General features: G+C 35.1%; 2 protein-coding genes and 1 long non-coding RNA gene across 4 annotated transcripts; 2 read left to right on the forward strand and 1 right to left on the reverse strand.

Annotated features, from left to right (window-relative positions):
- Nucleotides 1–777: 777 nt before the first annotated feature.
- On the forward strand, nt 778–23180 carry LOC136803946 (glutamate receptor ionotropic, NMDA 3A-like). Its single transcript, XM_067060673.1, has 5 exons — nt 778–1008; nt 1484–1938; nt 17342–18182; nt 19085–19254; nt 22031–23180. Exons 1-5 carry the CDS (start codon nt 805–807, stop codon nt 22584–22586), a joined length of 2226 nt encoding a protein of 741 aa, XP_066916774.1. The 5' UTR covers nt 778–804; the 3' UTR covers nt 22587–23180.
- On the reverse strand, nt 6371–11218 carry LOC136803945 (uncharacterized). Its single transcript, XM_067060672.1, has 3 exons — nt 11013–11218; nt 10286–10313; nt 6371–7942 (listed from the first exon to the last, which is right to left on the reverse strand). Exon 3 carries the CDS (start codon nt 7933–7935, stop codon nt 6751–6753), a length of 1185 nt encoding a protein of 394 aa, XP_066916773.1. The 5' UTR covers nt 7936–7942; nt 10286–10313; nt 11013–11218; the 3' UTR covers nt 6371–6750.
- Nucleotides 23181–23780: 600 nt separating the features above from the next.
- LOC136803947 (uncharacterized) lies at nt 23781–27911 on the forward strand. 2 transcript variants are annotated; one of them, XR_010846220.1, is made up of 4 exons: nt 23781–23937; nt 24743–24828; nt 26339–26407; nt 27569–27911. It is a non-coding gene; the product is annotated as an uncharacterized lncRNA (long non-coding RNA). The 2 variants fall into 2 exon arrangements; XR_010846219.1 differs by lacking the exon at nt 24743–24828.
- The last annotated feature ends 66 nt before the right edge of the window (nt 27912–27977 follow it).

Below are 27977 nucleotides of genomic sequence, written 5' to 3' on the forward strand. Positions count from 1 at the left end.
AAAATAATTCTAAAAATGAAGATGAAAATGAAGAAGAAAAAAATGAAGATCTTGTAGAAAAGTGCTATAACTTTCATTTTTACTGGGGAGATTCTTTGATCTTTGGAGGTCATGACTGTGAAGAAATTTCACTAAAATATTTATTCAATACAAAGTTATGATACAAAGTTAATAAGTGATTGACCCCAAAAAACAGCAGAAAACAGAAGAAAACAGCGTTTTTAGACGTCAATTAGCTTATAACTTTGTTTGATATCTTTTGACTGAATGATTATTTTTGAGAAATTTTTTCACAGTGATGACGTTCGATAATCAAGGTTTCACTTCAGTGAAAATGATAGTTATAGCACTTTTCTACAAGATCTTCATTTTTTTCTTCTTCATTTTCATCTTCATTGTTAGAATTCTTTTGAAGATTTTTTTATTTCAAATTGTTCCACTCGCAAATATCTCTCCGACGATACCAAATTTTTAAAGATTGAAGAATTCCTTCAAAAGTTATAGGTGAAAGAAAAAAGAGTGCACACTTATCGTGAATAGACTTTAGATTTAATAACAGTTTTTTTGGAGTTGGTGTAATATAACTGCGTTTTTAATAAATAATTTTTTGATTCACTTTCGAAGTCTTATTCATCATTTCATATTTTGAAACATAATTTCAATTTATATTCATAGTAACTTTGTTCGTAAATCTTTAATATGAATTCATAATTTCTTCTCACAAAAAATAAACAATAATTTTAACAGAGACACTTTAATTCTTCATCCTTTTTTCATTTAAAATCTTCAAGAGTTTGATAGAACATGTTGTCTGAAAGGTTCTTCATAATTTCGGTAGAAATCTTCACAGTACTTATTTGCCTGGTTATTTCAAATATTTCTACAACGACGGATAACTTGAACTTTTATGTTACGACTGGTAATTCGTCTTCAAATGTTAATTCGGTCTGTCTCTCGGAGCCTTGGAAATGTAAACTCGATTATCACCTGATCCACAATGGAAACCAGGTAAGCATCAAATTTTAAGATTTAAGATTATAAGAGACCCGAGTAGACCCTTAAGTGTTGTAAGGGCGCATTGGAAAAATTAGTCGAAAAATTGTCCCCGCGGAAGCTCCATTTCGAAAAATCACAACAGTCATATTCACACAAAAAAGACGCTAGTTTTTAGTATCCCATCCCATCTTGATTTCTGAGCTTTAATTCATTTAAATAGCTGTTTTTTAAGCACAACTTTATAATTAGAAACTTTAAAATTAGGAATAAAAAAAAAACCGTCAAAATTTTCAAAATAAATTTAGCATATCTGATTTTGACGCGGCCAAATTTTGTTGGGGTCATACTTAGTGCGACGACGACTATATGCCGGAGGACCATATAACTCTATGGTAATTTATAAAGGTAGGAAAAAATTACACCCTGTGGTATCACAGAGACGACTTTATTGCCCAATTGTTCAGATTTTTGTTTTGTTTTTATTTAGTTGCTGGCAATTACTAACCAAGATATCCACAAAACATTATTTAATAAATCGACTCATACCAACACGAAAAGTTTCTTCGTTACCTATGGTGTATGTCATCATATTCGTGGCTTTTACATCATGAAGCTTTCTGGCTTCCTTGATATTTATTGCTCACCCCTATCCATAGAACCTTTCATTACCAATGATATTATCAGCCATTTTAGCCACCTAGAAGATCTTCATATTCTCTTACATCCAGACTTGCTCACTGTTTTCTTGGATATAATGGATCAAGAAATTACTTTAAGAAATTTCTTTTTCTACATTGTGGCAATATCAGAGAAAGAAATGGAAACTTTAAAAATGCAATTTCCTCATTTGATGTTGGAGAGATCTGGTACTCGTGCAGCGGCTAATATGCTGAGTGATTTCATCGCAAGCGTGGAACAGAATCAAAGGTTCACAACTAAAAAGTAAGAAATCGAAAGATTATTTTCTCAGAATTGTTTAACTGTTTTTGCGGTTGAATTAACAGTAAAAAGAGATCCAAAAGAACCAATTGGTTACGCTCCTCCTCGAACAGAATTTTAGTCTCGCTTTAAAGAAGAAATTTTGGCGGGAGCTTAATTTGGCAGACAACGCGGGAAAGAATTAAATTGGGAGGAAACTTTATTTGGTGGATTGTAACCAAATTTTTTCCTTTAAGGTATTTCGAACGTCTCCGCTAACTGGTGTCTAAGCGTGTCAACCAGTTGTAAACTTACATTATTTTATTTATACCGAAACCTTTTTGCCCCACAGATGCGTTTGTTGCTTTACAGTAGCGAACTTGCTCGCCTGAAAAATATTCATGTCGTTGATCTTCCGATTATGAGCGGGCCGCCGCGGTTAAAAAATGTGCACTTTTTATTATTATTATATCTCTTTTGTTTGCTACTGGTACCGATTTCCTAGCTATGTAAGGGTGACAGAGAGGGTAGTTTTCCTAGCTATCCACGACGTTTGAAATTTGACTTATGACTTGCTCTGCTGGCTTCCATCAGTTCACTACTGTTCGTGAACAAACAGAAAAAGGTAAATATTCAAATATCTATGAAAATATCCCAAAAAATAACCAAGAGCCGTCTTCAGAAGGAATTTCTATGAAAATTAGAGAAATTCTAGTTGTTATCAGCGATCCAGTTTTCCTCAGAAAATCTCCAATTGGTTTTATATCAAATTTACAGACCAGAATAAACTCGCGACAGAGACTTTTTAGAAATATGTGTTCTCATCTTCTAGGAGACCACATGCTACGACTTTCAGTTTGCAAGGAAATACATTTTGCTAAGATATACTTGTAAGATCTGTATTTGCTTTTTTCACAAAAGATGTGTTCTGAAAGTTTACAGGGTTATGAGGCAACAATGTTAAATCAATTTTGTCTTAATTATACCCCTTTGTCTATTCTGTATGGCGTGCCATATGTAGTTTTATCATTTTCAGGGAGATGGCAATTTTTGCCATTTTATATTAACTTTTTTCGGGATGTTTCAACATCAATATTTTCTCGACATCTTGAAGTCTTTTGTCGTGACTTACTTATTTACTTACTTACAAAATAAGGGGATAATATAAAGGGAGTTCCAATATAATATTGTGATACACTGTTTGATAATTTTGAACTTTATTTTGAATTCAGCCAACAGCGGTTAAACAGTTCAAACAAACCACACCTTCATTATTATGTAAATATTTGATTTTTTTGGGGGGCATCCAAAGTAACGAGATCACAGGATCAGACTCTTTTTTGAGCGCGGTATTTCGGGATTCGCATGAAAATAAAAAGGGAATATAGGACTAGAGCTCTATGCCGATACCGGGATTCTACCCTTAAATCTAACGGTAAAATGGTAATCAAGCAAATATTTCTCGGGATTTCGATATTTAGACATGTTAACGTTTTGTTCATCACAAAGTTTAGACGTGTAAACGTGGCCATAAAATACCTTAACAAAAAAACTAAAGTGTAGAGAAAACTATAACAAGACGACCTTGAAGTCGAAAATTTTGCCTAGAATTTGAACTGCATGGGAAAAACAAGAAGTAGAGATTGAGGCTAATGTGAAATCTACTTCACATCGAGCCTCGATGAAACAATTTTACAAGAACAACGAGGCTTAAAATCGCTAAAAAATTAAAGTCTATTCACGATAAGTGTGCACTCTTTTTTCTTTTACTTATAACTTTTGAAGGAATTCTTCAATCTTTTTAAATTTGGTATCATTGGAAAGATATTTGTGAGTGGAACAATTTGAAATAAAAAAAACCTTAAAAAGATCATAAAAATGAAGATGAAAATGAAGAAGAAAAAAATGAAGATCTTGTAGAAAGGTGCTATAACTTTCATTTTCACTGGAGAGATTCCTTGATCTTAGGAGATCATCACTGTGAAAAAATTTCATTAAAATATTTATTCAATTAAAGTTTATAATACAAAGTTAAAAGTGATTGACCCCAAAAAACAGCAAAAAACTGCAGAAAACAGCGTTTTTAGACGTCAATCAGCTTATAACTTTGTTTGATATCTTTTGACTGAATGATTATTTTTGAGAATTTTTTTCACAGTAATGACGTTCGATGATTAAGGATTCACTTCAGTGAAAATGATAGCTATAGCACTTTTCTACAAGATCTTCATTTTTTTCTTCTTCATTTTCATCTTCATTTTTATAATCTTTTTAAAGTTTTTTTTATTTCAAATTGTTCCACTCACTAATATCTTTCCAATGATGCCAAATTTATAAAGATTGAAGAATTCCTTCAAAAGTTATAAGTAAAAGAAAAAAGAGTGCACACTTATCGTGAATAGACTTTAAGACCGATTTAAGAACAATTGTTGTTTAATTTTTAAGAACTCTTATAAAGTATATGCTCATAAAAGATAAATATGCTCATATGGCACGTCATCCCTTGTTTATTTTGTAAGAACTAATTACGGAAAGGTATATCACCGTCTATCCAAGAGTTAAAACAAGACTTAGAGTTAACGGGCATCATGGACAAAAGATGAAAACGTTTCAAGTGTCCTTTTTCAAGTCTCTGTTTTGATTGAGACTATGTAGTTTCTTTAATATAACCAAAAGCAGTTTGTTTCCAAAAGGCTAACCTGTGATTATCACGGTACGAAAAAAAAACGGGATAAAATCAAATCAAGTGAAAATTGAGTTGGAAAGTAAAACTCAAAGAAGAAATTCAAACTGCTAATAATTACGTACTAACCCTAAAATAATATGAAGAAATTCAAATTATTATTAATTACATAGATACTACCCATAAAATAATATGATAAGAAATTCATATTGACCCAGCCAAAAGATAAAACGTATAGTACACCATTGTACTTCCTTTTTTGTTTTAGCTTCCATCCCAGGAAAAATTTACTGTATAAACGTTTAAAAAATTATCATTACATCAAAAGTCCACAGATTGTCAAACATCGATTATAATTCAGCACTGGAATTTAAGTTAAGTATACGTTTGTTTTTTATACATCTTTCATCCATCAAAAAAATAATACCTTTAATTCGCTTGGAAAAATAATCAGGCTGTTTGTTCCAAGGTAATCGAACCATTTGTGTATCTGTAATTCAGTTGGTTTACGATATCGATGATGTCCATTGGTGACTGTTTGGTTGATTGTCTGCTCCAGATGTAAAGGGGTTTAGTGGAGTATTCATATCCAATTCTTGATCTCCCTGTTGCGTTGGGGAAGGCCCTTGACCATTCTTTGGCTTGGTTCCGTCGTCTGGTGTTATAGTGAACGGCTTGTAAGACAGTGTTGACTTGATATTTTGTTTGCCAAAGCCAAAAGATGCGATCGACATTTGCCATGTGTAAGAAAAACAAAGGATCGAAAGCTGCCATTTCTTTTGCACCCAAATCGCCATGGGAACCAGCTACCAACTCTATTTGAAACTCTTTGGATGGCGGGCTATTCCCACCTAAGGTGTGAAGCATATTAATACTGGCTTGCTCAAGAGAGATCTGACCACCTGTTGCTGACACGATGTTTGAAAATTGATTGTAATTATCAATATCAAGGCATCTTTCGTACATCTCTTTAATTGGTATGAGGGGATGGTGCAAATTATTCAGAGAGTGGACGATGTTTTGATTCAAGTAATCTTCTGGGTAACGGAGGAGCAGGTTGAGATAATTATTTTGGAGTTGTGAATTGGTGGTATATTTGCTTGGATTTCGAGGATTCATAAGACCAGAGAATGGATATCGGCAGGTAGTGTATCCAGCTGCTTTTTGTATACTTCTGGTTTGCTTCATTTAATGGGATTGCATTTGGTAAAATATATCCCAAGAGAGGGTTGGGAATAGTGTTTCCAAAATCATCAATCTCAACAAAATCGACAGTCAAAAGGCTTGGAAGACCGTCTTTTAACGATTCATCTGATGTTTCATCCCAGTAATGCAATGCTCCCTTGTCCTGATCACCGACTGGAGTATTGTTGACCAAAGCGTTTTCCAATCGCAAGAGATATGCACGGTACCAGGAGAGGAAAAGAACATTTTCATGCTGGCTGTCTCCTCGCCATACCTTTTTTGTCTGAGGTGCTGATGTTCTCGGCGATTTAAACGGTTGTCCATTAATTGATGCTATATTCCAATAGGTTTCCGGATCGTCAGGACTAAGATGATTTTTGATTTTATCAAACGCCTTCAAAAATGCGTATCGGGCTTGGGTATTCTCATCTTTTTCCAATTCTCGGATCGACATTCGATTTCTACAAACATAATTAAAGTTTAAATACCTACCTTATTGCACGAATATTACTAGGCAAGTATTAAACGGCTAACCTGTGATTATCACGGTACGAAAAAAAAACGGGATAAAATCAAATCAAGTGAAAATTGAGTTGGAAAGTAAAACTCAAAGAAGAAATTCAAACTGCTAATAATTACGTACTAACCCTAAAATAATATGAAGAAATTCAAATTATTATTAATTACATAGATACTACCCATAAAATAATATGATAAGAAATTCATATTGACCCAGCCAAAAGATAAAACGTATAGTACACCATTGTACTTCCTTTTTTGTTTTAGCTTCCATCCCAGGAAAAATTTACTGTATAAACGTTTAAAAAATTATCATTACATCAAAAGTCCACAGATTGTCAAACATCGATTATAATTCAGCACTGGAATTTAAGTTAAGTATACGTTTGTTTTTTATACATCTTTCATCCATCAAAAAAATAATACCTTTAATTCGCTTGGAAAAATAATCAGGCTGTTTGTTCCAAGGTAATCGAACCATTTGTGTATCCGTAATTCAGTTGGTTTACGATATCGATGATGTCATTGGTGACTGTTGGTTGATTGTCTGCTCCAGATGTAAAGGGGTTTAGTGGAGTATTCATATCCAATTCTTGATCTCCCTGTTGCGTTGGGGAAGGCCCTTGACCATTCTTTGGCTTGGTTCCGTCGTCTGGTGTTATAGTGAACGGCTGTAAGACAGTGTTGACTTGATATTTAGTTTGCCAAAGCCAAAAGATGCGATCGACATTTGCCATGTGTAAGAAAAACAAAGGATCGAAAGCTGCCATTTCTTTTGCACCCAAATCGCCATGGGAACCAGCTACCAACTCTATTTGAAACTCTTTGGATGGCGGGCTATTCCCACCTAAGGTGTGAAGCATATTAATACTGGCTTGCTCAAGAGAGATCTGACCACCTGTTGCTGACACGATGTTTGAAAATTGATTGTAATTATCAATATCAAGGCATCTTTCGTACATCTCTTTAATTGGTATGAGGGGATGGTGCAAATTATTCAGAGAGTGGACGATGTTTTGATTCAAGTAATCTTCTGGGTAACGGAGGAGCAGGTTGAGATAATTATTTTGGAGTTGTGAATTGGTGGTATATTTGCTTGGATTTCGAGGATTCATAAGACCAGAGAATGGATATCGGCAGGTAGTGTATCCAGCTGCTTTTGTATACTTCTGGTTTGCTTCATTTAATGGGATTGCATTTGGTAAAATATATCCCAAGAGAGGGTTGGGAATAGTGTTTCCAAAATCATCAATCTCAACAAAATCGACAGTCAAAAGGCTTGGAAGACCGTCTTTTAACGATTCATCTGATGTTTCATCCCAGTAATGCAATGCTCCCTTGTCCTGATCACCGACTGGAGTATTGTTGACCAAAGCGTTTTCCAATCGCAAGAGATATGCACGGTACCAGGAGAGGAAAAGAACATTTTCATGCTGGCTGTCTCCTCGCCATACCTTTTTTGTCTGAGGTGCTGATGTTCTCGGCGATTTAAACGGTTGTCCATTAATTGATGCTATATTCCAATAGGTTTCCGGATCGTCAGGACTAAGATGATTTTTGATTTTATCAAACGCCTTCAAAAATGCGTATCGGGCTTGGGTATTCTCATCTTTTTCCAATTCTCGGATCGACATTCGATTTCTACAAACATAATTAAAGTTTAAATACCTACCTTATTGCACGAATATTACTAGGCAAGTATTAAACGGCCTTGAAATTAACACGAGTTTTATTTGCTTAAGTGCTTTGATCATAGTTGGAAAATTGATTTTAGTATCTGAACATGAAAGTTATGTTTTAGATTCTTTAACACTTTTAACAAAGAATTGCCTTTATAAATTGCTTTTTAATCAAATCCCTTAAGAGTAATTAAGAACGTAATTGCAAAAATGACGTTATGAACTTTAAAAAGACGTTAATAATATGTTGCATCACCTTCTTTTATGAAAAGTGCTAAGTTTTAATGGATAATTAACCTTTTTGTTTCGAAGTTTTTTCAAACTGTCCGCAAAGAATTGAACTATTTTAAATTTTGCGGAAAATTTTTCTAAAAAGATGTGTCAAAAGTTATGACTGTTTTTTTAAGCAAAATCCAGATGAAAAATTCATGAAAATCCACTATTTTGAAGATTTTGAGACAAAGAAGCATTTACAAAAATTTTCCGCAAAATTTTTTATTGTTCGGTAAAAGATACACCATCTACTGCGAAAAAATTTTCAAAATGTTTTTTCTTCGCCGAAACTAAGCTCTTCAAAGTTGAAATACTCTTCCTCGCAAAAGTCTTCATTTTCTTCTTCATCAAATTTTTTCAATGCAATTTTTGAATTTTCAGATTCAGGAATAGTTTGTCTAACAGAAAATGTATAACATGCCATAGTTTTGTTGGTTACATCAGTCAGAAAACACATTTTAAACACGGCAATTATGAAAAATTCACTATGGTCAGAGCCCTTAATATCAAGGACACCACGGTTGGTTTTGATTAAGGTGGTTTTTATTAACACGAAATTTTTCAATTCGTGTTAATAAAATGACTAATAATATTCGTGTAATAAGGTAGTTTAGAGCTTTCTTTCCTGGACTTGCTTTAATTTTCGGAAATTCCAATGGTCAAGTATTTTGGTAACAAAAAAACATCATAATTATCAAGGCTGTTCTTCATATAAATATAAAAGGCTATTCCCATTTTTTCGTAGCTCATATTAGTAATCAGACGCACATTGTCCATGCAAGAGTAAGGGAGTGGTCAGAAAGTATCTACTAGGGAGGGGTGGAGGATTCTATGGGGGGTTCCAAATATTTTTCGAGGGTTTAGGGGGGGGGTTCAATATTTTTTGAGGGTTTAGGGGGGGTTCCAATTTTTTTGGGCAACTCAAGGGAAAATGTGGGAAGTCTAATTTCATAGTTTTACGTTTCAAGATTTAAAAAATTTTTCGGCCTCACGGCTGACAACTCATAATTAATTTTATTGGATATATGCACATGTCATACTAGCATTATTTGGGCATCATAGCCTTGCCCTTTTGGTTTGTAGCATTGAGTTAGATGAGGGAAGTAGATTTGTGGCTTTCACAGCTCATCAGAGTGGTTTGAAAAAGTACTTTTTAGAATGAAATTTGTCAAAACAAAGTGTCTTTTAGCTCAAATGGTGGGTAAAAACATCGAAATTTTCTCCCGTCGGTGTAAACCATAGTTGCGCCTCCTTAGACTTTACTAATATCTTTTAAATTACATACACAGAGCTTTGACAGACCCTGGAAAACCTGAAAAATATAGGTTTACAGGGAAATTTCAAATTCAGAGAATTTTATTTTTTAGACTCCTTTTAACAACAGAATAGCTTGTATTTTAGGGTCTCGAGTACCTGATCTTCAAAATTTTCTCTCTTCGGGGCCAACCATGGTGGTCCCTCAGGATATCTTGAGTAATTGAGATGCCTCTGTAATGTATGATGAAAAATGGCACTCGACATCTCACCATCAAGTTTCAAAATAGACTCAGGGAGATCGTGTATCAGGGAAAATAAGCCTTAATTTTCTCCCAAAACTTAGGGAGACTCAGAGAAAATAACTTGTTGATTCTTATTTTAACCCTGGACTATTCCTTTAGGAGATCACACTACCATTTTGATTGACGTTTACATCACGGGTTTTTTCTTTTGCTTACTTCGTAACCATGGAAATTGACGAAAAAAAACCCGTGGTGTAAACGTCAATCAAAACGGTAGATCTCCTAAAGAACTATACTCAACTTAACAGGGCTAAACTATCTCCCTTACCTAATTTTGACATAAAAAACTGTCACACAAACAAATAATACTCTTTGTACCGCATCTGTATGAATTATTTTTTTGCGTAAAAATTTTTCTAGTAGGGGGGGGGGGGTGCGAAAAATTTTCAAAATATCCTATACCCCCCCTAGTAGATACTTTCTGACCACTCCCTAAATAACATAAATATCATAAATAAAGTAAATAACAATACCTTACGACTGGTTGTCAACAAGGTCACCCTGAATAATAAAAAATAAAGTACTTGTTAGCAAAGGGAGGCACTTACATCCAAACGTTTAAACTGACAGGGTCCACTTTTCAAACTCAAGCGGTACGTCCAGGTCGGCTGTCAACGTCGAGCTTGGTTACTAAAGGGTTAAAAATCTAGGTTTTCAGAAGTACAATTTCGAACAACGAAGTTAGGTTTTCCCCGTTTTTAAAATTTCGAAAATTTTCTAACCATCCTGTTTATTTTGAAACTAAGAGTACTGAATCCTATCTGAATATTCAATCTCAGAACGAGAGTAAAGTCTCCAATTTTTGATATAACTTCTTTAAAGCCAAGATCTAGTAATTTGAAATCCTGGGTTCTTCCACTACGTTTCAGTAGGCAACTGCCCCCCCATCAGTGGCTGATTTGGGGGCGCTGAAAGCAAGAGACACAGAAAGGCTTCTCTGGTTACTAATTTAGGCGCCCCTTTACTTTTTCACACCTTAAGATTAGCAGTTTTTAGCCAAAAATATTTTAGGCAGCGAACAGGAAGATAGAGGTGATCGCAAACCATAGTATTAAACCTAAATATCTTCCAGCTGGCACACAACGTCGTTTCAACGTTTATCTAATGCTCATATGATACGTCCATATGACGTTAGATGAACGTTGAAACGACGTTGTGTGCCAGCTGGGTTGGTAAAATTTGATAAATAATCTAACTTACATCAATGGGTATTTGCTCAACCAATAAATCTTGCAGGTTTCCTGATTCATTCTTTCCTTCAATTGAAGCCATTTCTCTGTCTGCTACCTTCCCAGCCATTTTTGATTTTACAGTAACTTCCTTCCTTCTTTTATCACATTTATTGTATTTGTCTGAAAGTAAATTTGTTCAAGCTTATACTTATACGGAATTCGCCCCCTTACAATAACAATTTAATCCAAAAATGACCACGCATCACATGAGGTAATACCTCAATTTCGTGGAAAAGTATTTACCATGAACAGATTTATTATTTCCATATGAAGTCAAATTCTTTTGTTTGTTCCAAAAATAACCATGCCATGCATCATGATTCTCAGATTTCGTGGAAAAACATTTCAAAAAGTGCATGGGATGGGAATCAACATATGTTTCTATGTGGGACAAAGTTCTGAAAGTTCACTTCAAAAAATCATTTCTTGTAAATTACTTAACATAAGATTAGCTAGAATTATCTATTCCAATAGCGGCTAGGTATAAGTAATACGAAGCGATAAACGTGAGATACACACTCTGGTACAGAGTATTTTTACCCCCACTGGCTGAAAAAATCCTACCGGATCTGTGAGAAAGGGGTGTAAAATACGCTAACAAAAGCTACATAGAAATATTTTAGAAATGCTCTTTAAAGCTGTTATTTGATCACTTCCTATTCTGTAAACTGTTTTCCGGATAACGTTACCCTTACACTTACCCTTTCTTTTATTTTTCTTTACTTCTGTCCCCTCCATTCAGCTGAGTGAAAATCGTCAAGGCTGATACTAAAAAACAGCACCAGTTAAAGTACTTGAAAGTAGACCACATCCATAGATTTTCCTAAATCCCTGAATGACTGAATACCACTGTCTCACTTTTTCTTTTCCATTGCTTCAATAAAATTTGATTTGCTTTATAACACACCCCTGTCTCACAGCCCCGGTGGAACTTTTTCCTTAGTGGGGATAAAAATTCATATTGAAATCTCAATGTGGATGGAAATTTTATTGTTCCAAGGTTAAAAAATCCAGTGTGGATGGTTTTGGAGTGCAATTTTCAAACATTAGATCTCGAACGGGGATGAAATCAAAGTCAAATTCCCAGTGGGGCTGAAATTCCGGGGTAGTTTCCCACCGGGGGTCAGTGACACAGAGGTGTTTTATGCATCTCTATCTTATGTATATTGTGATATTTTATAGCTTTACAAAAAGCAATAACTAAACAGTAAAGTAGCAATGAAAGAAAATACCTATATCTGTTTAAGTTATATATTCTGTTTTCTCACACCGCGTGCATTTTTCGAAAGACAAAATTTTACACTTCAAAAGCGTAAATCTTCTTATAGTTTTTTTGACATCTTTTCGTCGATTTCCAGGTAAAAAACTTTATTTCAAATGTTTATTTGAAAGATAAAAGAAATATGTTAATATGAGTAAAGAGCCTTTTGTAAAGTACACGTTTTTTTTATTAGAACACCTAAAATTTGGCTGAGCCTGGATGTGCCTATTTTTTTTAGCAATTTTCAGCCTAAAATGTTCTTAAATGCGTTCTTAATTTTTCAGACTACTCAAAATCGACGATATCATTTGCACTTAAAATTGGTAAAATTTGGACAATATTTGACTCTCGATTTTAGAAAATCCATGCCTAAGTTCGGTTAAAACTGCTTGAAAAGAGGAAAAATTGTAGTTTCTTGTCATCTTTTTCCAAACTGAAGCTGGGCATGTTCTTACGATGTTTTTGAATTTCAGCCTCAATATTCTTATAAACTGGGTTCTAATAAAAAAAACGTGTACGCTTCGCTATTGATTTTCGACTTTACAATATTTGAACAAAAATTTGTTGTTATACCTGTTTACGCAAGTAAACACAGTTCAGGACGTGCATTCGGAGGGACTGTTATCCTCCTTAACCGCAAGTTATTCACATCAATAGACATCAACATTTCAGAGCATCATGTTACAATCATCAAAACTATGCTAAAAAAAACATTTCCCTAATCGTCACTGGGATCTACTTACCTTCCACAGGCTCTTAGAATTACACAGACAATTACAAAGTTCAACTAGCGACCATCCAAGGAATCCACACCAAATTCTCCCCATCGAGTGAATCAATCGTAATGGATGGACTTTCAATGCTACCCTGACATCCCGGATTCATAACGGTGTTCGCAAACTAATACACTCTATCACCCATTTGACAGAGTTTATCATCGGGAACGTTGACCGGACGTTTCCCAGACGGACCTTTCCCCGACAGTCATTTCCCCGACTGACAATTCTCCGACGGACTTTTACCCGACCCTGACATTTCCCCGACTGACTTTTCCCCGAACGGACGTTTCCCCGACTATAACCGGACATTTCCCTTAACGGACGTTTCCCCGATAGACATACTTCATACCTGTTGACATCACCATGGACTTTGATCCCACGTATACATACCACAATCAGAGTATGTTAAATTCAACATATATCAACCACAAGATTTTCTAAACAACATGATCTCATCTTCAGTCATTCTTCCGGAACCAACAAACACAAGTGATCATTTACCTGTAACTGCTTCAAATACCTTGTGCACTCGTTGATAACCTCGATTCAACTCCACCACCAACCATTACAAGAAGGGTACCTAATTATATGTGGAAAATGCACTTTTTTAGACAAATATCGAGAGAGCGAACTTTAAATTATTTTAACTCTTTTCTAATAATTAAGTTAAGTAAATCGGTAAAATCACAACGATGACGAACGAAAATTTAACAGGCTAGTGAGTTTCAACCAATCAAATTTCGTATTCTCACTAGTCTATTACATTTTTCGTCCGTCGTCGTGATTAATCTGGTACGCTTAACCTCAGTAATACTTCAATTGACAAGGATCAACCTACAGGAACATCTTTAAAAGAATTCGCTTACGAAAGTTACGACGAAATTGAGCAAAAACACCACAGAATTGAACCCACATTGTGTTGGAACAGCACCCAAACTAATAGTAGAAAACATTTACAAACCATGTTCAACGTATGGAAATCTCAAAACTTTCCAAGAAACGAGAAAAGCATTTCTTACAATCGATAAAAATTTGTTCGAAAACGATTTCGTCAGCTCGTTCGAAATGCCAAAAATCCATCCTCTGTAGAATATTATATCAAGATCGACAAACTTAACAAAGTAAGACCCAAAGACTTATTGGAAAAACATAAAAGTTCACCGTTCATCTTCACAAAAACTTTTCACCATCAACGGGAAAACTCCCAAAACTGATATTAACTCCAAGCACTTCAACACCATTCTGAACACCCCTGGTATCGACTCAATCGATAATAACACAAGTAATTCTCATCTTGCCGACATTTTTAACAATTTACCCTCAGGACGAGAATTTTTATATCACACATTCTGAAATGCAGAAAGCTATCAATCGCTTGAATGAGGAAAAGTCCCCGGACCCTTTCCACGTTTTGAGAGAGCATTATCTACACGCAATCAGTGTTGACTTCCTCAACTATCTTACAAAACTCATCAATCACATTTTTACTGAAAAGCACATTCCATCATTACTTGGAAAGTCCATCATCATTCTTTTAGTGAAGTCGTATAATAAAACTTTAAAAGACCCCAATAATTACAGAGGTATAAGTATAATGCCAATACTGACCAAGCCAATCAAAATAATTATACTGAACAAATGTCCTATTCTCGAAGCTTCTCATTCCTCTCAATTCGGCTTTACGAGCCAATCATCTCCAATCCATGCCGAGTTTTACTGCAAGTCACCATCAGATTCTACAACAGTAACAATTCACTATTATATATTTGCAGCTTGGATGTGTCTAAAGCATTTGACAGCTGTAACTGGAATCTCCTATTTGAGAAACTACTATCCAAAGAATCAATACCCACACCGATTGCAGGGATGAGATATCTCATGCTACACATCTAAGCAGTGAATCCATTGTTGTTTATGGTGGTATCCAATCCGACAGTTTTAAACTCTCTCAGAGGGTCAAACAAGGTTCTATCATCTCTCCCTACTTATTCAATCTTTATACCGAAGACTTACTATCGAAACTTATCAATCAGAAAACACCCCTGTCTCAGTGCCCCGGTGGAACCTTTTCCCACAGTGGGGATGAAAATTTCTATCGAAATCCCAATGGGGATAGAAAATCTATTGTTTCCAGCTCAAAAATTCCAGTGGGGATGGGATAGTTTTGGAGTCCAATTTTTTCCATTCAATTTTCAATGGGGAATAGAATCATAGGCCAATTTCCCAGTGGGGTTGAAAATGTAGGGTATTTTTTCCACCGGGGACGATTTTTGGCCTATTTTTCCACCGCGGTGGGGAGTCCACCGGGTCTGTGACACAGGGGTGTCAGAAATATGGAGCCTCTCTCCCAAACGGCACCGTCACGTCAGTCATCGCTTTCGCAGACAATTTGATCTTGATAAGCTCAACTCTCTCTGGTTTGCAATCCTTAATAGAGATTTGTATTCGTTATGGTCACAAACACAACCTCAAATATAAAACCACACAAAAACTCAGTATCTTACATCAGGAAAAAGTCTCCTCGCAGATCTTACAATCCAGCTCGATGGCAAAATTATTCATCCTCAGAAAAATTAAAACACCTAGTTTTTTTCGTCCAAGCATCCTTCAGCTGAAACACCATATCGACTACCGTGTTGCAGAGTATATGGTCCGTCGTCTCATCCTTGATCACAGGTGGAGTTCGCCACCTGCATCCTAACCAAATTGTAAACGTTTTTTAAGATTCTAGTGATAACTAAACTCCTTTATGGACTAGACCTGGTCACACTTACTAACCACTACCGTGACTTAATAGGCAGACAAGCAAGATGTGCCTTGAAATCTCTACTTGGCGTTTCGTGATGTCTTTTGGATCAATGAAATCGCTAGAATCTAACCCTAGTCACGAATACGGTTGTTACTGACCATGTATATCCCTTATCCCACCTCGAGAAAATCATGTAACTAATAATATCCCACCTCCACGTGATGTCGTTTGACCAATGAAATCGCTAGAATCTTACTGATGCGGGATAATGCTTGTTATTTTTAAACCATAACGTAATGTAAATCACATGGAAGATAATAACACCTCTGTCTCTGTGCTCAAGTGCGGTTGGAATCTGAAATTCACTGAGGTACAAGATTTGATTTAAAATGTTGGTTGGGGTTGATTTTCACTGGAATCTAAGAAAAATTTTGACAACTTATTACTTAAGCTAGAGTACCTTTGGTTTACTGCTGGTCAGGATAAAATTTTTGCACTAAATGAGGAGCATGTATGAATTTGATAGAATGAATCCGTTCGTACACTGTGACGGATATATGGATAAAGTAATAGTGTTTTCTTGCCAGTATTTGCGCGCAATTGAGAAAGCCTCTAGAATGTAGGTTTAAAGGAAACACTCCTGTCTCACAACACCGGTGAAATTTCGATTGAAATCTCAATGGGGATAAAAGTTGTTTCAAGGTTAAAAAATCCAGTGGGGATGATTTTGGAGTGCAATTTCTAAACAATGAATTTCGAATGGGGATATTTTCTCCACCGGGGACGAAATTTTTGCCAAACTTTCCAGTGGGGCTGTGACACAGGGGTGGAGGAAAGGGAGAAAGGGCACAGAATTGGGATAAAATAGTGACAAAGGAGTGGGAAAATTCTAATTTTCAACCCGCCCTCCCATTTGGCTAAAATCACTCCTTTTGTTCTCAAATCTTGATAAGGCAATTATATGATTTATTTTACACACACAGCAATGTCACGGACCCGCAGGGTTAGCCAACTACATAATTTGGATTAGATAAAGGCAATATATTGAAGTGGAACATTTTGATAGCAAGCGGAGTGAGCTAAAATCATTTTTAATGGGGCCATTTTTGTTTGGGGCCATTTCTGGGGCCATTTTTAAGGCCAATACCTCAAAGGAAGAAATTTTGGCGTGAATTTAAATTGGTGGATGGTCAAATAAGTTTTTTCAGTAGGAATTCGCTTTGGCGGATAGCAGAACAATTTAAACTTGGCGAGAATTTAATTTGGTGGATGAGGGATATTTTTGGCCAAAAAATGCTATTAAATTGGATAAAACGTGCCTGAAATAATACGCTTTTGTGGAATGACTACAATTATTTAAATTTGGCAGGAATTCAATTTAGCAGGTGGGGGGATTGTATTTGGTGGGAACATATATTGGCGGATTTATGCCTATTTTCTTACTTATTTAAGGTATCTGTTATTAAGACATGAAAGTTCTAGTAAGTATCAATTTTATACGTTTTTAGGAACAGTCTTCACCAAAGAAGAACCGTTGACCGTCGAACTAACAGTCTACGTAAACTGGCTTTAAGTAAGCGGAAAAAACGTCTCATTCGAGTTGTTACCACGTGGTTTCCTCCTTATGTTGAAGAAATGACATCTGCCATATTCCCTAAATGTAGCCCTGGTCATCAATGCGACATACCAGTCCGTGATGATAACAACACCAAGACATTGTCCTGGAGAAAATCATGTTGCTCAGGGATGTCTGTCGAGATTTTTGAGACTTTGGCAAGGGAATTAGACTTTAAGTATACTTTGTATGCAGTTGAGGATGGAAAGTTTGGATCTGAAGAAAATGGTACTTGGAATGGTATGGTGGGCGATTTGGTTCGAGATAAAGCTGATATGGCAATTAATGTTCTCAGTATTGTCTCCAAGAGAGCCACTGTAGTTCATTTCACTAGCCACTACTTGGAGAGCTCTTTTGGGATTTTAAGAATCAAGCAGCCGGTCATTCCGTTTCCAAGTTGGGAATTTCTAAAGCCTTTGACTGTTGAATTGGAGCTGGTGATTTTATCATGTACTTTGGTGTCAATTCTGTTGATTATGATGTTGGAGAATGTTGGTTACTTAATGAAAGCAAATCAAAGGTTTTCATTTCGAGAAGTGATGACCTATGTCTTTGGATTAACATTTCAAAGAGACATGGGTGGTACAAATCCTCGAATGTGGTCAGGACGTCTTGCTGCTCTTGGTTATGCATCTGCAATGACCATCATCATGTCTATCTATACTGCCAGAATCACTGCGAATTCCATCGCTCAAAATGTTAATGATGATTTCAAAGGCTTCCAAGATGAGAGAGTAAGCAATAATTCATGTATCGTTGAAAATATAATTCCGAGTAGCGATCGGAGCTTGATAAATCAAAAAAGGAAAAAAAAAATAATTTCCCTTCTTGGAATGCGCCTTCAAATCAAAGTTCATAAAGTCAATAGATGATTGTTTTGTCTTAAAAATACGGAGTTATAGGATGGGCGATGCTTCCACCAGTGTGATATCTTCCGAAATTTGAAGCTCAAAGTGTCATAAAAGCACGTGTACAACATGTGTACAGATTTAAAGACACAAAATAATTAAGCAAAAGATATTTCCCTAAATGACAATAGAACGGTTTCCTTTGAAGGATTAGCTTTGTGTCCATCGCACAGTGCGATAAATATGAAATCTTGTTATATCTATACACTATGCGATAGTGGCTATCGCACATCATCACGAGTTACTATTACCATCACTATTGCAGTGTAGTTCCCATTGCTATTTCTGCGGCTTTCTTATACTATGATTATACACACTGTGATAGAACTACGTAACCACTGCTTCTTCCTTTTCTTCTAATCAAAATGAGTACACACTTTTTTTTATAAGAATGGTGTAAATCCATTTGATCTTGGATATTCTTAATTTTTTGTGAAAATCATCCTAGAATATTCTTACAGCATATTCTTAGGTTAAGGTCCTAATTCAGACTAGATTTAACATTTAGTACATACGTCTCAAGCATAAGATGGTATTTTTGTGAGCTTACTTGGGGGTAATTGACAATTTATAATTGAAAATGCTCTAAAAATAGCATTCTTAGCTCGAGTAGCAAAATCCCATGATGGTGATATTCTTAGCATATTCTTAATTTTTTGGCCATTTTCATCATGGACATTCTTATAAAGTGTATTCTTATAAAAAAAGCGTGTACTTCATCTATATAGTTTAGAAACCCAACATCAAAGTACAAGTTCTCAGTGGTTGGTGGACAAGGTTATTCACAAGAATTGTACTTTGAGAACCACAATGATCCAGCCTTCAGGAGAATGCATGAATTTATGAAACCGTATTTTGTTGATGATGATGAAGTGGGTGTTCGAATGTTGATGGAAGGGTATGGAAATCATTTTAATTTTATACCGGGTCCGCCACAAAAAAGTTTCTCTCTTTAAAACTAATTTTCTTGAAATCTAAAAGTTTTAAAAGAACCATCCCTATTTCATTGGAAAGAAGAAAGATAAACTTAAATTTTGATGGGTCATTTATTGAACTCGATTCATTAGATCAAAAGTTATGCTCAATTGAATAAAAAAGTTACTTTCGGAAAATGCTCAAAAACGGTAAAAAATCGACCTATAGAATTAAACATAAGCATGATTTCATGATATATCAGTATTTTCGTTACAGTCATTAAAAATGATAATTAGCTGTCTAAATGACCTTTAGTTATTTAAAGGAAGGTTGAATTTCAATGAAAGGAAGAAAATCCGTCGAAAAAGGCCAAATAATCTGGTAAAATTCCTAAAAATACATCAAATATGGGTTTTGAGGTAGATCCAGCCTTACATAGACTTTATCCAGTCTAGAACAAAAAATTTGAGGAAAATTTCGGTAAAACTAAATTAAATTGATTTTGATGAAGATTTTAAACCCTTTCGAGCCTTCAGTTTCAAAATTTATGTGTTTTGTTACTGAAAAATGCTCTTAATCATGTAAAGGCTAATGCAATTGCCAAATTTAAAGTAAAAATTTGATAGGTCGATTTTTACCGTTTTCGAGCACTTTCAGAAAGTAACTTTTTTATTCAATTGAGCATAACTTTTGATCTAATGAATCGAATTTAATAAATGACCCATCAAAATTTAAGTCTATCTTTCTTCTTTCCAATGATTTAGGAGTGGTTCTTCTAAAACTTTTAGATTTCGAGAAAATTAGTCTCAAAGAGAGAAACTTTTTTGTGGCGCACCCGGTATTATACTTTTTCTAATGTATTCCTATCTTTGGAAAGGGTATAAAGGTGATAAAAGCGCACAACTGTTGAGGCACCGTACTCGTCCTCAAAAAACAACCTTATATCTAATTACCATCCATAAATTCAAATTTTTTACTACTTTGAAAAAAAAAACCGGGAAAATTACCCTTAAAGTATCATCTGATAGATAATATTTCCATTTTGCAGTTTGATAACAATATCATATCTATTAAGTTAAAAAGCATTTGCCTCCACAGATTGTATCTCAAAAAATTCCTCATAGCAACTTGAGGAAGATGGTGAATAACCCAAAATTATTTCTATAGAAGGGCTATTGAGTAAATGAATATGAAGACCTTTACAATTTTTCTCCATGGGATAAAAATTTACAAAAATTTGATACTAATGACCAAATACACCCCAGTCTCCCGGTGGAACTTTCTCCCCCTATGGGGATAAAAATTTCTATCGAAATCTATTGTTCCCGAGCTTAAAATATCCTGTGGGAATGGTTTAGGACAGCAAATTTTTGAATTGAATTTCGAATAGGGATGAAATCAAAGTCCATTTCCCAGTGGGGATGAAATTACGAAGATTTGGCCAAATCTCTCAGTGGGGCTGGAGTCTCAGGGGGTCTGTGATACAGGGATGTCCTAATGGGTTCTCTAAATTCTATCACCTATAGTTTAAAGATGATTCTACCGTGGTCACTGAGACAGGGACGCATTTCAGAAAACTGATGTCTTTTTCTGTTTCAGACATAAAATTATTCACATTATTTCAACCGTAGCTGCCAATTGCCGCGCAGGCACTTTTGTCCGTTCTATTCTTTTTTCACATCTAAAGACCGTAGAAAAATGTGTAAAAAAAGATTGGATCGAGTATAGGGTGGTAAATTAAATAATAAAGTGGTATGTGCCTAACCGCGAGGGGTAAATTACTCGAAAAAATCTCGTACACTTCTTAGAAAAATCACAAAAAAATCACAAAAAAAATCAAAAATCACAAAAAAATCACAAAAAAATCAAAAAATCACAAAAAAATCACAAAAAAAAAAGCACAAAAAAGCAAAAAAAAATCACAAGAAAAATCAAAAAAATCAAAAAAAAAATCACAGAAAAAAATCAAAAATCACAAAAAAAAATCACATAAAAAAAGCAAAAAAATCAAAAAAATCACAGAAAAAAATCAAAAATCAAAAAAGAAAGCAAAAAAAAATCACAGAAAAAATCAAAAAAAAAAGAAAATCACAAAAATCAAAAATCACAAAAAAACACAAAAAATCAAAAAATCACAAAAATCACAGCAAAAATCAAAAATCACAAAAAAAAAAAGCACAAAAAAATCAAAAAATCAAAAACAAAAAAATCACAAAAAAAATACAAAAAACAAAAAATCAAAAAATCAACAAAAAAAACAAAAAAATCAAAAATCACAAAAAATCAAAAAATCACAAAAAAATCACAAAAAAAAATCAAAAATACAAAAAAAAAAAAAATCAAAAAAAAATCACAAAAAAATCACAAAAAAAAATCAAAAAAAGCAAAAAAAATCACAAAAAATCAAAAATCACAAAAAAAAAATCACAAAAAAAAAATCAAAAAAATCACAAAAAAATCACAAAAAATCAAAAAATCAAAAATCACAAAAAAATCAAAATCACAAAAAGAAAAAATCAAAAAATCACAAAGAAATCACAAAAAAATCAAAAAATCACAAAAAAATCACAAAAAAATCAAAAAATCACAGAAAAAATCAAAAAATCACAAAAAAATCAAAAATCAAAAATCATTTCGTACGCTTTTTTCGAAGTGATTTACCCCTCGCCTAACCGCGCGACTATGGTCGAAAAGGTGTATTCACATTTATCATAATTTTGAAACTCGCTAGACCAATATCTTTTCAATCTTCCTTCTAGAAAATTTCAAGCCTATATTACAGAGCTTGGATCATTTGAAGCTTACTTCCCACCAATGATGGCAAGAATTGGTTGCAGTCAAGAGATCGAATTTTATCCAAAAAGTGTTGGAAAACACGGCCTTGGTTTTGCATATCGTAAAGATTTCCCGTTCGGTAAAACAATATCAAATCTCATGGTTAAAATGAGGCAGCATGGAGATTTTGAAGATTTGAAGATTCGATGGTATAGTTCATCGCCATGTAATGGTATCAAACCGGTGGAGCAATTCAATTGGACCTATTTCTCTGGGATTATGGTCATTGTTGGGGTAATGATGGCTATAGGTATATGCATCAATCTCTTTGAGCATAGCTTTGTTTTCATTAGAAAACATTACTTGAAGCATAAAGAAGAATCGGACCTGAAACATTTTTCTGAAATGAACACGAATGGTTTGAAGCATCATCAAAATGGTGGAAATGATGAAGGTTTGGTCAAAGCCAACAGAAATTTAAGTTTGTTTTTGGAAGATCTTGAAACAAGAATAGCTGAGAAAAGAAATCGTCTAATTTAGAGTGAGAGAGGTAATGCTATCATATCTTCGGGATAATGGATTCGAAAATGCAGACTTTTCACAACCTATTGTGCTTTTTATAATAACATCCCCTTCTCACAGACCAGTTAAGGTTGCGAGGAAATAAAGCAGACTGCAAGCTGACGTGGATTGATATTTCAATGTTTTTTTATGACCGGGGAGCTGAGTTACATTATTGTTTTCAATCATAAAATTCAATCGCAATGAAAAAGAGCACCATATTTAGCAATGAGGATTTTTTTATTTAATTATTTTCAGCTGGGACAAAAATTGGAGTATAATTTTTCGGCGGGTACAATATTTTGGCCAATTTTTCCAGTGGGAGAACCTAGAACCACTTTTTAATTAATTTTACTAATAGACGTGATACCATTGCCCTGGAAGACACTGCTGCTGCATATCCTCATCTGTACATATTTTGCACAAATTTAAATTCGCATAATTTAAATACTTATTTTTAGAAATTTTCCATAGATAAAGTTATAGATTGTAGATTTTGTAGATTTTTAGAAAATTTCAAGTTGATCCATTATAACATTTAATTTTGATCATTTTGGGCTCGAAAAGAACACTGTACATTGTGCGTTGAAAATTTTATTTTCAATAATTTACCTCTAGACAGTGGTTTTACCCTGTGACATCGAAATTACCCCCTTCACATTTGAATCTTCCGCTACGGAATTACACCAGCCCCAGGCCCCAAATAGAAGACTCTTTTCAGAAAGAGCCTGTTCAATGCTAAATGGGATTGGTTCAAAGCCTTTTCTAGAGTTGTATAAGACCCCAGGTGGTTGAAACAACATTGACTTAATAAAATTCAAAATATTTTGATATGAAGAGCCATATGAATTGTCTCGTTAATGGAGTCATCAATCAGATCAAGGAGATAAGCTGTCGATTAATAAAGGAACTGGGAGTAATTGGCCCAGAGCTTTAGCGTAACTGGGCCTTTAAAGAGAGTCGTGTTCGTGTGTAACGCTGAGCAATTAGCCGCATTCCGTCATAAAGTAAAAAACCATCCAGGCTGTTTGGCTATAATGGAGAGGCTTGAACAGATAAATAAAATAATAAGACTATCAGTTTGGTTTAGAACTTAGATTTTCGTTCAGACCGCAATGTTCGTTATTTATAATCAAATCAGTCTATGCCCAGGCTAGCTCTCAACAACCTGGTTGGATTTCTGCGAAACTTTCTTTTAAAATCTTATCGAGAAAGAAGAAGGATGCTTTTATACAATTTCTGTTTAATTTCTTTTTGTCATTCAACCGTGTTGTAGCAACATCTCTCCTGCTTCCAAGTGCCATGAACAATAAGGATTAATTTTTGAAAGGTATGTTGCTTTTTTTCTGGCCGTCAAAATAGATTTACCTCACTCGCAGACAAACATAAAAAGACTCAAAAAAGTGAGGTTATCTATCATATTGATTTTATCGAACATATTGATTTTATCGAACATATTGATTTTATCGATCATATTGATTTTATCGATCATATTGATTTTATCGATTCTTTTTAATGATCGAGCTCTATCCATTTACAATCGATTATCAATTTACAATCGATATACTTGCTTGAACTAATACTAGCTCGATAAATAATCAGCAAAGGATCAATACTCAAGACTTTTTTATGGCTGAATCCTCTATCAATCTCCTAGGCGGCAATCACAAATATCATCATTTCGCGTCCTCGTTGGATTAAAAAAGTGAGTCGGTCGGTTGGTTGGTCGGTCGGTCGGTCGGTCGGTCGGTCGGTCGGTCGGTCAGTCGGTCGGTCGGTCGGTCATTCAGTCGGTCGGTCGGTCGGTCGGTCATTTGGTCGGTCGGTCGGTAGTAAAAATTTTTGGGTTTTCTTAAAATTGGTCTGTGAGGGGGGTAAAAGGTAAAAGGGCGTTAACTGAGGCGGCAGGAGGCCCAATCGCATGTATGTTTTGCATGGTTTCAGATTATGAGATTTAAACACCTTTGACACCTAATGGCACGTGTAATAATAAACAAAGTTAAAATGCTGCGAATGTGCTAGAAATCGCTCAAAAAAATCGGCAAAAATAAAATTTTTGAGCAAAGGAAACGTCATCAAAACAAAAAGTCCGAACAATTTACCAACTCTCTGACTCAATTTTACTCAATTTTCAGGAGTCGGTCGGGCAACACGAAACGAAGATATTTGTGATCCTGATGGTCGATAGGATTGATCACATAGGTCTGGTTCCTTCTTAAATGTAAATACTTTTTTAGATTACACTTTTTTAGAGGAGGCATTGGAAATTCCATGTTTTTCTCATTTTTCAGAAAATGTCTTAGAAATCCCAAGTTTTTCAAAAATCATTTTGACTTAAATTCTGTGTTGCCCCCCTTCCATTTACAGATTGGAATGGCAGGCATTTGCATACACTTTGGAACAGGGGCAGGGGTACCAAATTTTCGATATTTTCAGTGCACAAATACAATGTGGACAGCCCCAATAGTGGTTTAAACTTTCTTATCTATCGTGTGGATACAAAATAGGGAGTTATAAGATTTTTTATATTGTGGCTGTAAAATCAAAAGGTCTACAGTATTACTGGTATTTTATTGGTTTGATTGTCATTTGACGGGCTAGTTTAAAACGCAGGCCCGGGGGGGGGTACTTAGGCAAAAATGGGTGCTGGGTATGTGCGTGCCTTAAGGGTAGGGTTTTTCACCCTCCCAAAGTCTCTCTAAGGGTTACCAAAACAACAAAAGTCAAAATCAGTCTCTCTAAGGGTCGGTTTTTTCACAAACTCGGGTCAAAGAAAAGTGAAAAGTCAAAAAAGTGAGAACATTTTTAAAAAAAGTGAGAAAATTTTTCAAAAATTAGAGAAATTTTTTTCGAAAATTGGAGAAATTCTTTTAAAAATCGAATTTCTTTGGCCCATTATAGAAATTTTTTGTGAAAAAGTCTCTCTAAGGGTTGGGTTTTTCTACACTGAGTCTCTCTAAGGGTCACCTTTTCACCAAAATTCAGTCTCTCTAAGGGTAAGGGTCCAGAGGTCTGGCACGCACATACCCGACACCCATCAATCCTAGTACCCCCCCCGGGAACGCAGGTCACAATTTCTCTCAAAAGAAAGTGTTAATAGAGCAACAGTACTCTGAGGCCAGAAAGATTACATCATTTAACCCAGAATTCCCTCTCACCAAACCATTTTCAAAAAGTGAACCAGGAGGGGGAGTGGGTTTGAGTCATCCTTAAAATTTAAGAACCTTTGTTTTAATCCCAGATGCGTCAAAAGCAGTGGCACAAAACAAGTCAGGAGAAGTTTTAACTTTGGCGAGAACTGAGTTGGGTGTAATCAGTGAAAAAATGACCACCCTGGAGAGGGTTTATTTTCAGACAGATACCTTAAAGGAAGAAATTTTGGCGGAAAGAAAATTTGAAGGATTTGGCGGATTTGACTGAAATCCGCCAAATTAAGTTCCCGCCAAAATTTCTTTTCTCCGCCATCCGCCAAATTAAATTCCCGCCAAATTAAACATTTTGAAAATATGATCTCTTTTAGGATGTTTTTGCTATTTTTTCGTTGTTTTGACGCCATCTTAAGGTTAAATTTTTAAGCGACCGCCAAATTAAATTCCCGCTAAATTTAATTTTTTTGTCCATCCGCCAAATTAAATTCCCTCTGAAAAAACTTTTTTGGCCATCCGCAAAATTAAATTCCCGGCAAAATTTCTTCCTTTAAGGTACTAATAATCTTTTTTTTTTCTTTACAGTGTCCTGGTCAGTTCAATCAACCTTAAAGGCATAGGCAACAGAAGGTCAATACTGGTACCCAATTTTAGGTGAGTTCTCTGTCACTTTCACAGATTGAAGTGGAAGAAAATGCTTGAGTGATTCTAAATCATCACACTTTTTCCAAAAACATACCTGACCTTTACTATGAGCGTACTGAGGCCACTTTTTTCATCTACTCTTCAAGCCCTACCAGTTGGTCATATTAGATATGAGAATTACAGACCTTCAAATTTTCGTTTGTAAAGGGGACCCTTGGTGACCATTTCACAAGAGCAGCCACCGGCTAGAAAATATGAAATATCTGTTCTTGGGGTCCCTTTCTCCTGGAAAAAACGAACTGTTTTGTATTCTGGACTCTCCTAGAATATACCATCTGTTCTGGAGGAAAACGGGACTCCTGGAAAATGTATATCTGTTCTCTAGAAAGATTATGCTCCTGGAAAAATATAACAGCTATTCCCTAAGAAAGTCACAATGTTCCTAGAAAATTAGACTGTTTATTAATAAAGTTACGAAGTTCCCTTGGAAAAAAAATCTGGCATCTGGTTGTGTTTTTCACAATTTAGCTCCTGGATTGGTTGAGCAGATTGTCTGCTGGAAAATTACATGTGTTTCTCCGTAACATGTGCTCCTGGATTTTAAGAACAGATGTTTTTAAGGCGACTCCTGGATTTTAACTGGGTGTTTTAAGGCAATTATATCCTAGATTTATCTCTAAAATTTACTCTCCTGGAAAAAAAGAGCAGATATTTCAGAAAAATCCGCCGGCAGCTGCTCTTGATTTCAGCCTGGGGACCCCCGTGGGCCTGTTTGGTCCGTCAACCCTGTGGATTTCTACGTATCAGTGGGAATAAAAAACACTAAGAGAATTTTTCTATTGAAAGGTGTTGGGACAGCGAGTCATGGCATGGTCTATTTCCCCAAGATTAGTCAGTCATAGTCTGAACCCCTTCAAAAGAGACTTTAAAGTGCAAAAGAGGGGGGTCTGGGAGAAAAAGCTTCATAGAAAGGAGATGCAACAAATATTTATGTTATATAATTAATGAAACTCCTTGGCAGTGATAAAATTAAGTAATTTTTCTTTGTAGGGAGCTCAATTGCATAGAATCACATCAACAGATCAATGTTGTTTAATTTTAAAACACCCCTTTTAATTGAAGATCTTGAGATGTATACATTTATGATATATTGAATTTTTTCTGTTTTAGGTATCATTGCATCATCATCAGGTGGAGTGCAACAATAGTTATAAATTAGCGAACTAGCATCTATTCAGCTTTCACGGATTTACTTTAAAAACTCAGCTAATCTGGAATCTATTCAGCTTATACGGATTTACTCGGCAAACTCGTTTAACTCTGTTACACTGATTTATTCGGAAAACTCGGCTAAACTTGAATCTACTCGACTTACATTGATATACTCGGTATCTACTCGGTTTACTCGGCTCAGATTTATATAGCGAATTCGACCCATCTTACAGCTTACTCAACCAATTCGAATTCCTTGAGTTTGCTCGGTTTAAAAGAAATAAATACATTGATATTGTTATTTAACTCTCATTTCTTGTACCTGTTCCCTTCTAAATTTCCAAAGCATGATTTTTGCGATCCCGCC

This window comes from Clytia hemisphaerica, unplaced genomic scaffold (genome assembly GCF_902728285.1).
Source record: "Clytia hemisphaerica strain Z4C2 unplaced genomic scaffold, Clytia hemisphaerica genome assembly, whole genome shotgun sequence".
NCBI classification, from domain to species: Eukaryota; Metazoa; Cnidaria; class Hydrozoa; order Leptothecata; family Clytiidae; genus Clytia; species Clytia hemisphaerica.

Bases quoted from the DNA above. Each gene is read 5' to 3' on its own strand.
- LOC136803946 (XM_067060673.1), top strand. From the start codon at position 805: ATGTTGTCTGAAAGGTTCTTCATAATTTCGGTAGAAATCTTCACAGTA. The intron at 1,009-1,483 runs GTAAGCATCAAA...GTTTTTATTTAG, and splicing joins TGATCCACAATGGAAACCAG to TTGCTGGCAATTACTAACCA. The intron at 1,939-17,341 runs GTAAGAAATCGA...ATACGTTTTTAG, and splicing joins CAAAGGTTCACAACTAAAAA to GAACAGTCTTCACCAAAGAA.
- LOC136803945 (XM_067060672.1), bottom strand. From the start codon at position 7,935: ATGTCGATCCGAGAATTGGAAAAAGATGAGAATACCCAAGCCCGATAC.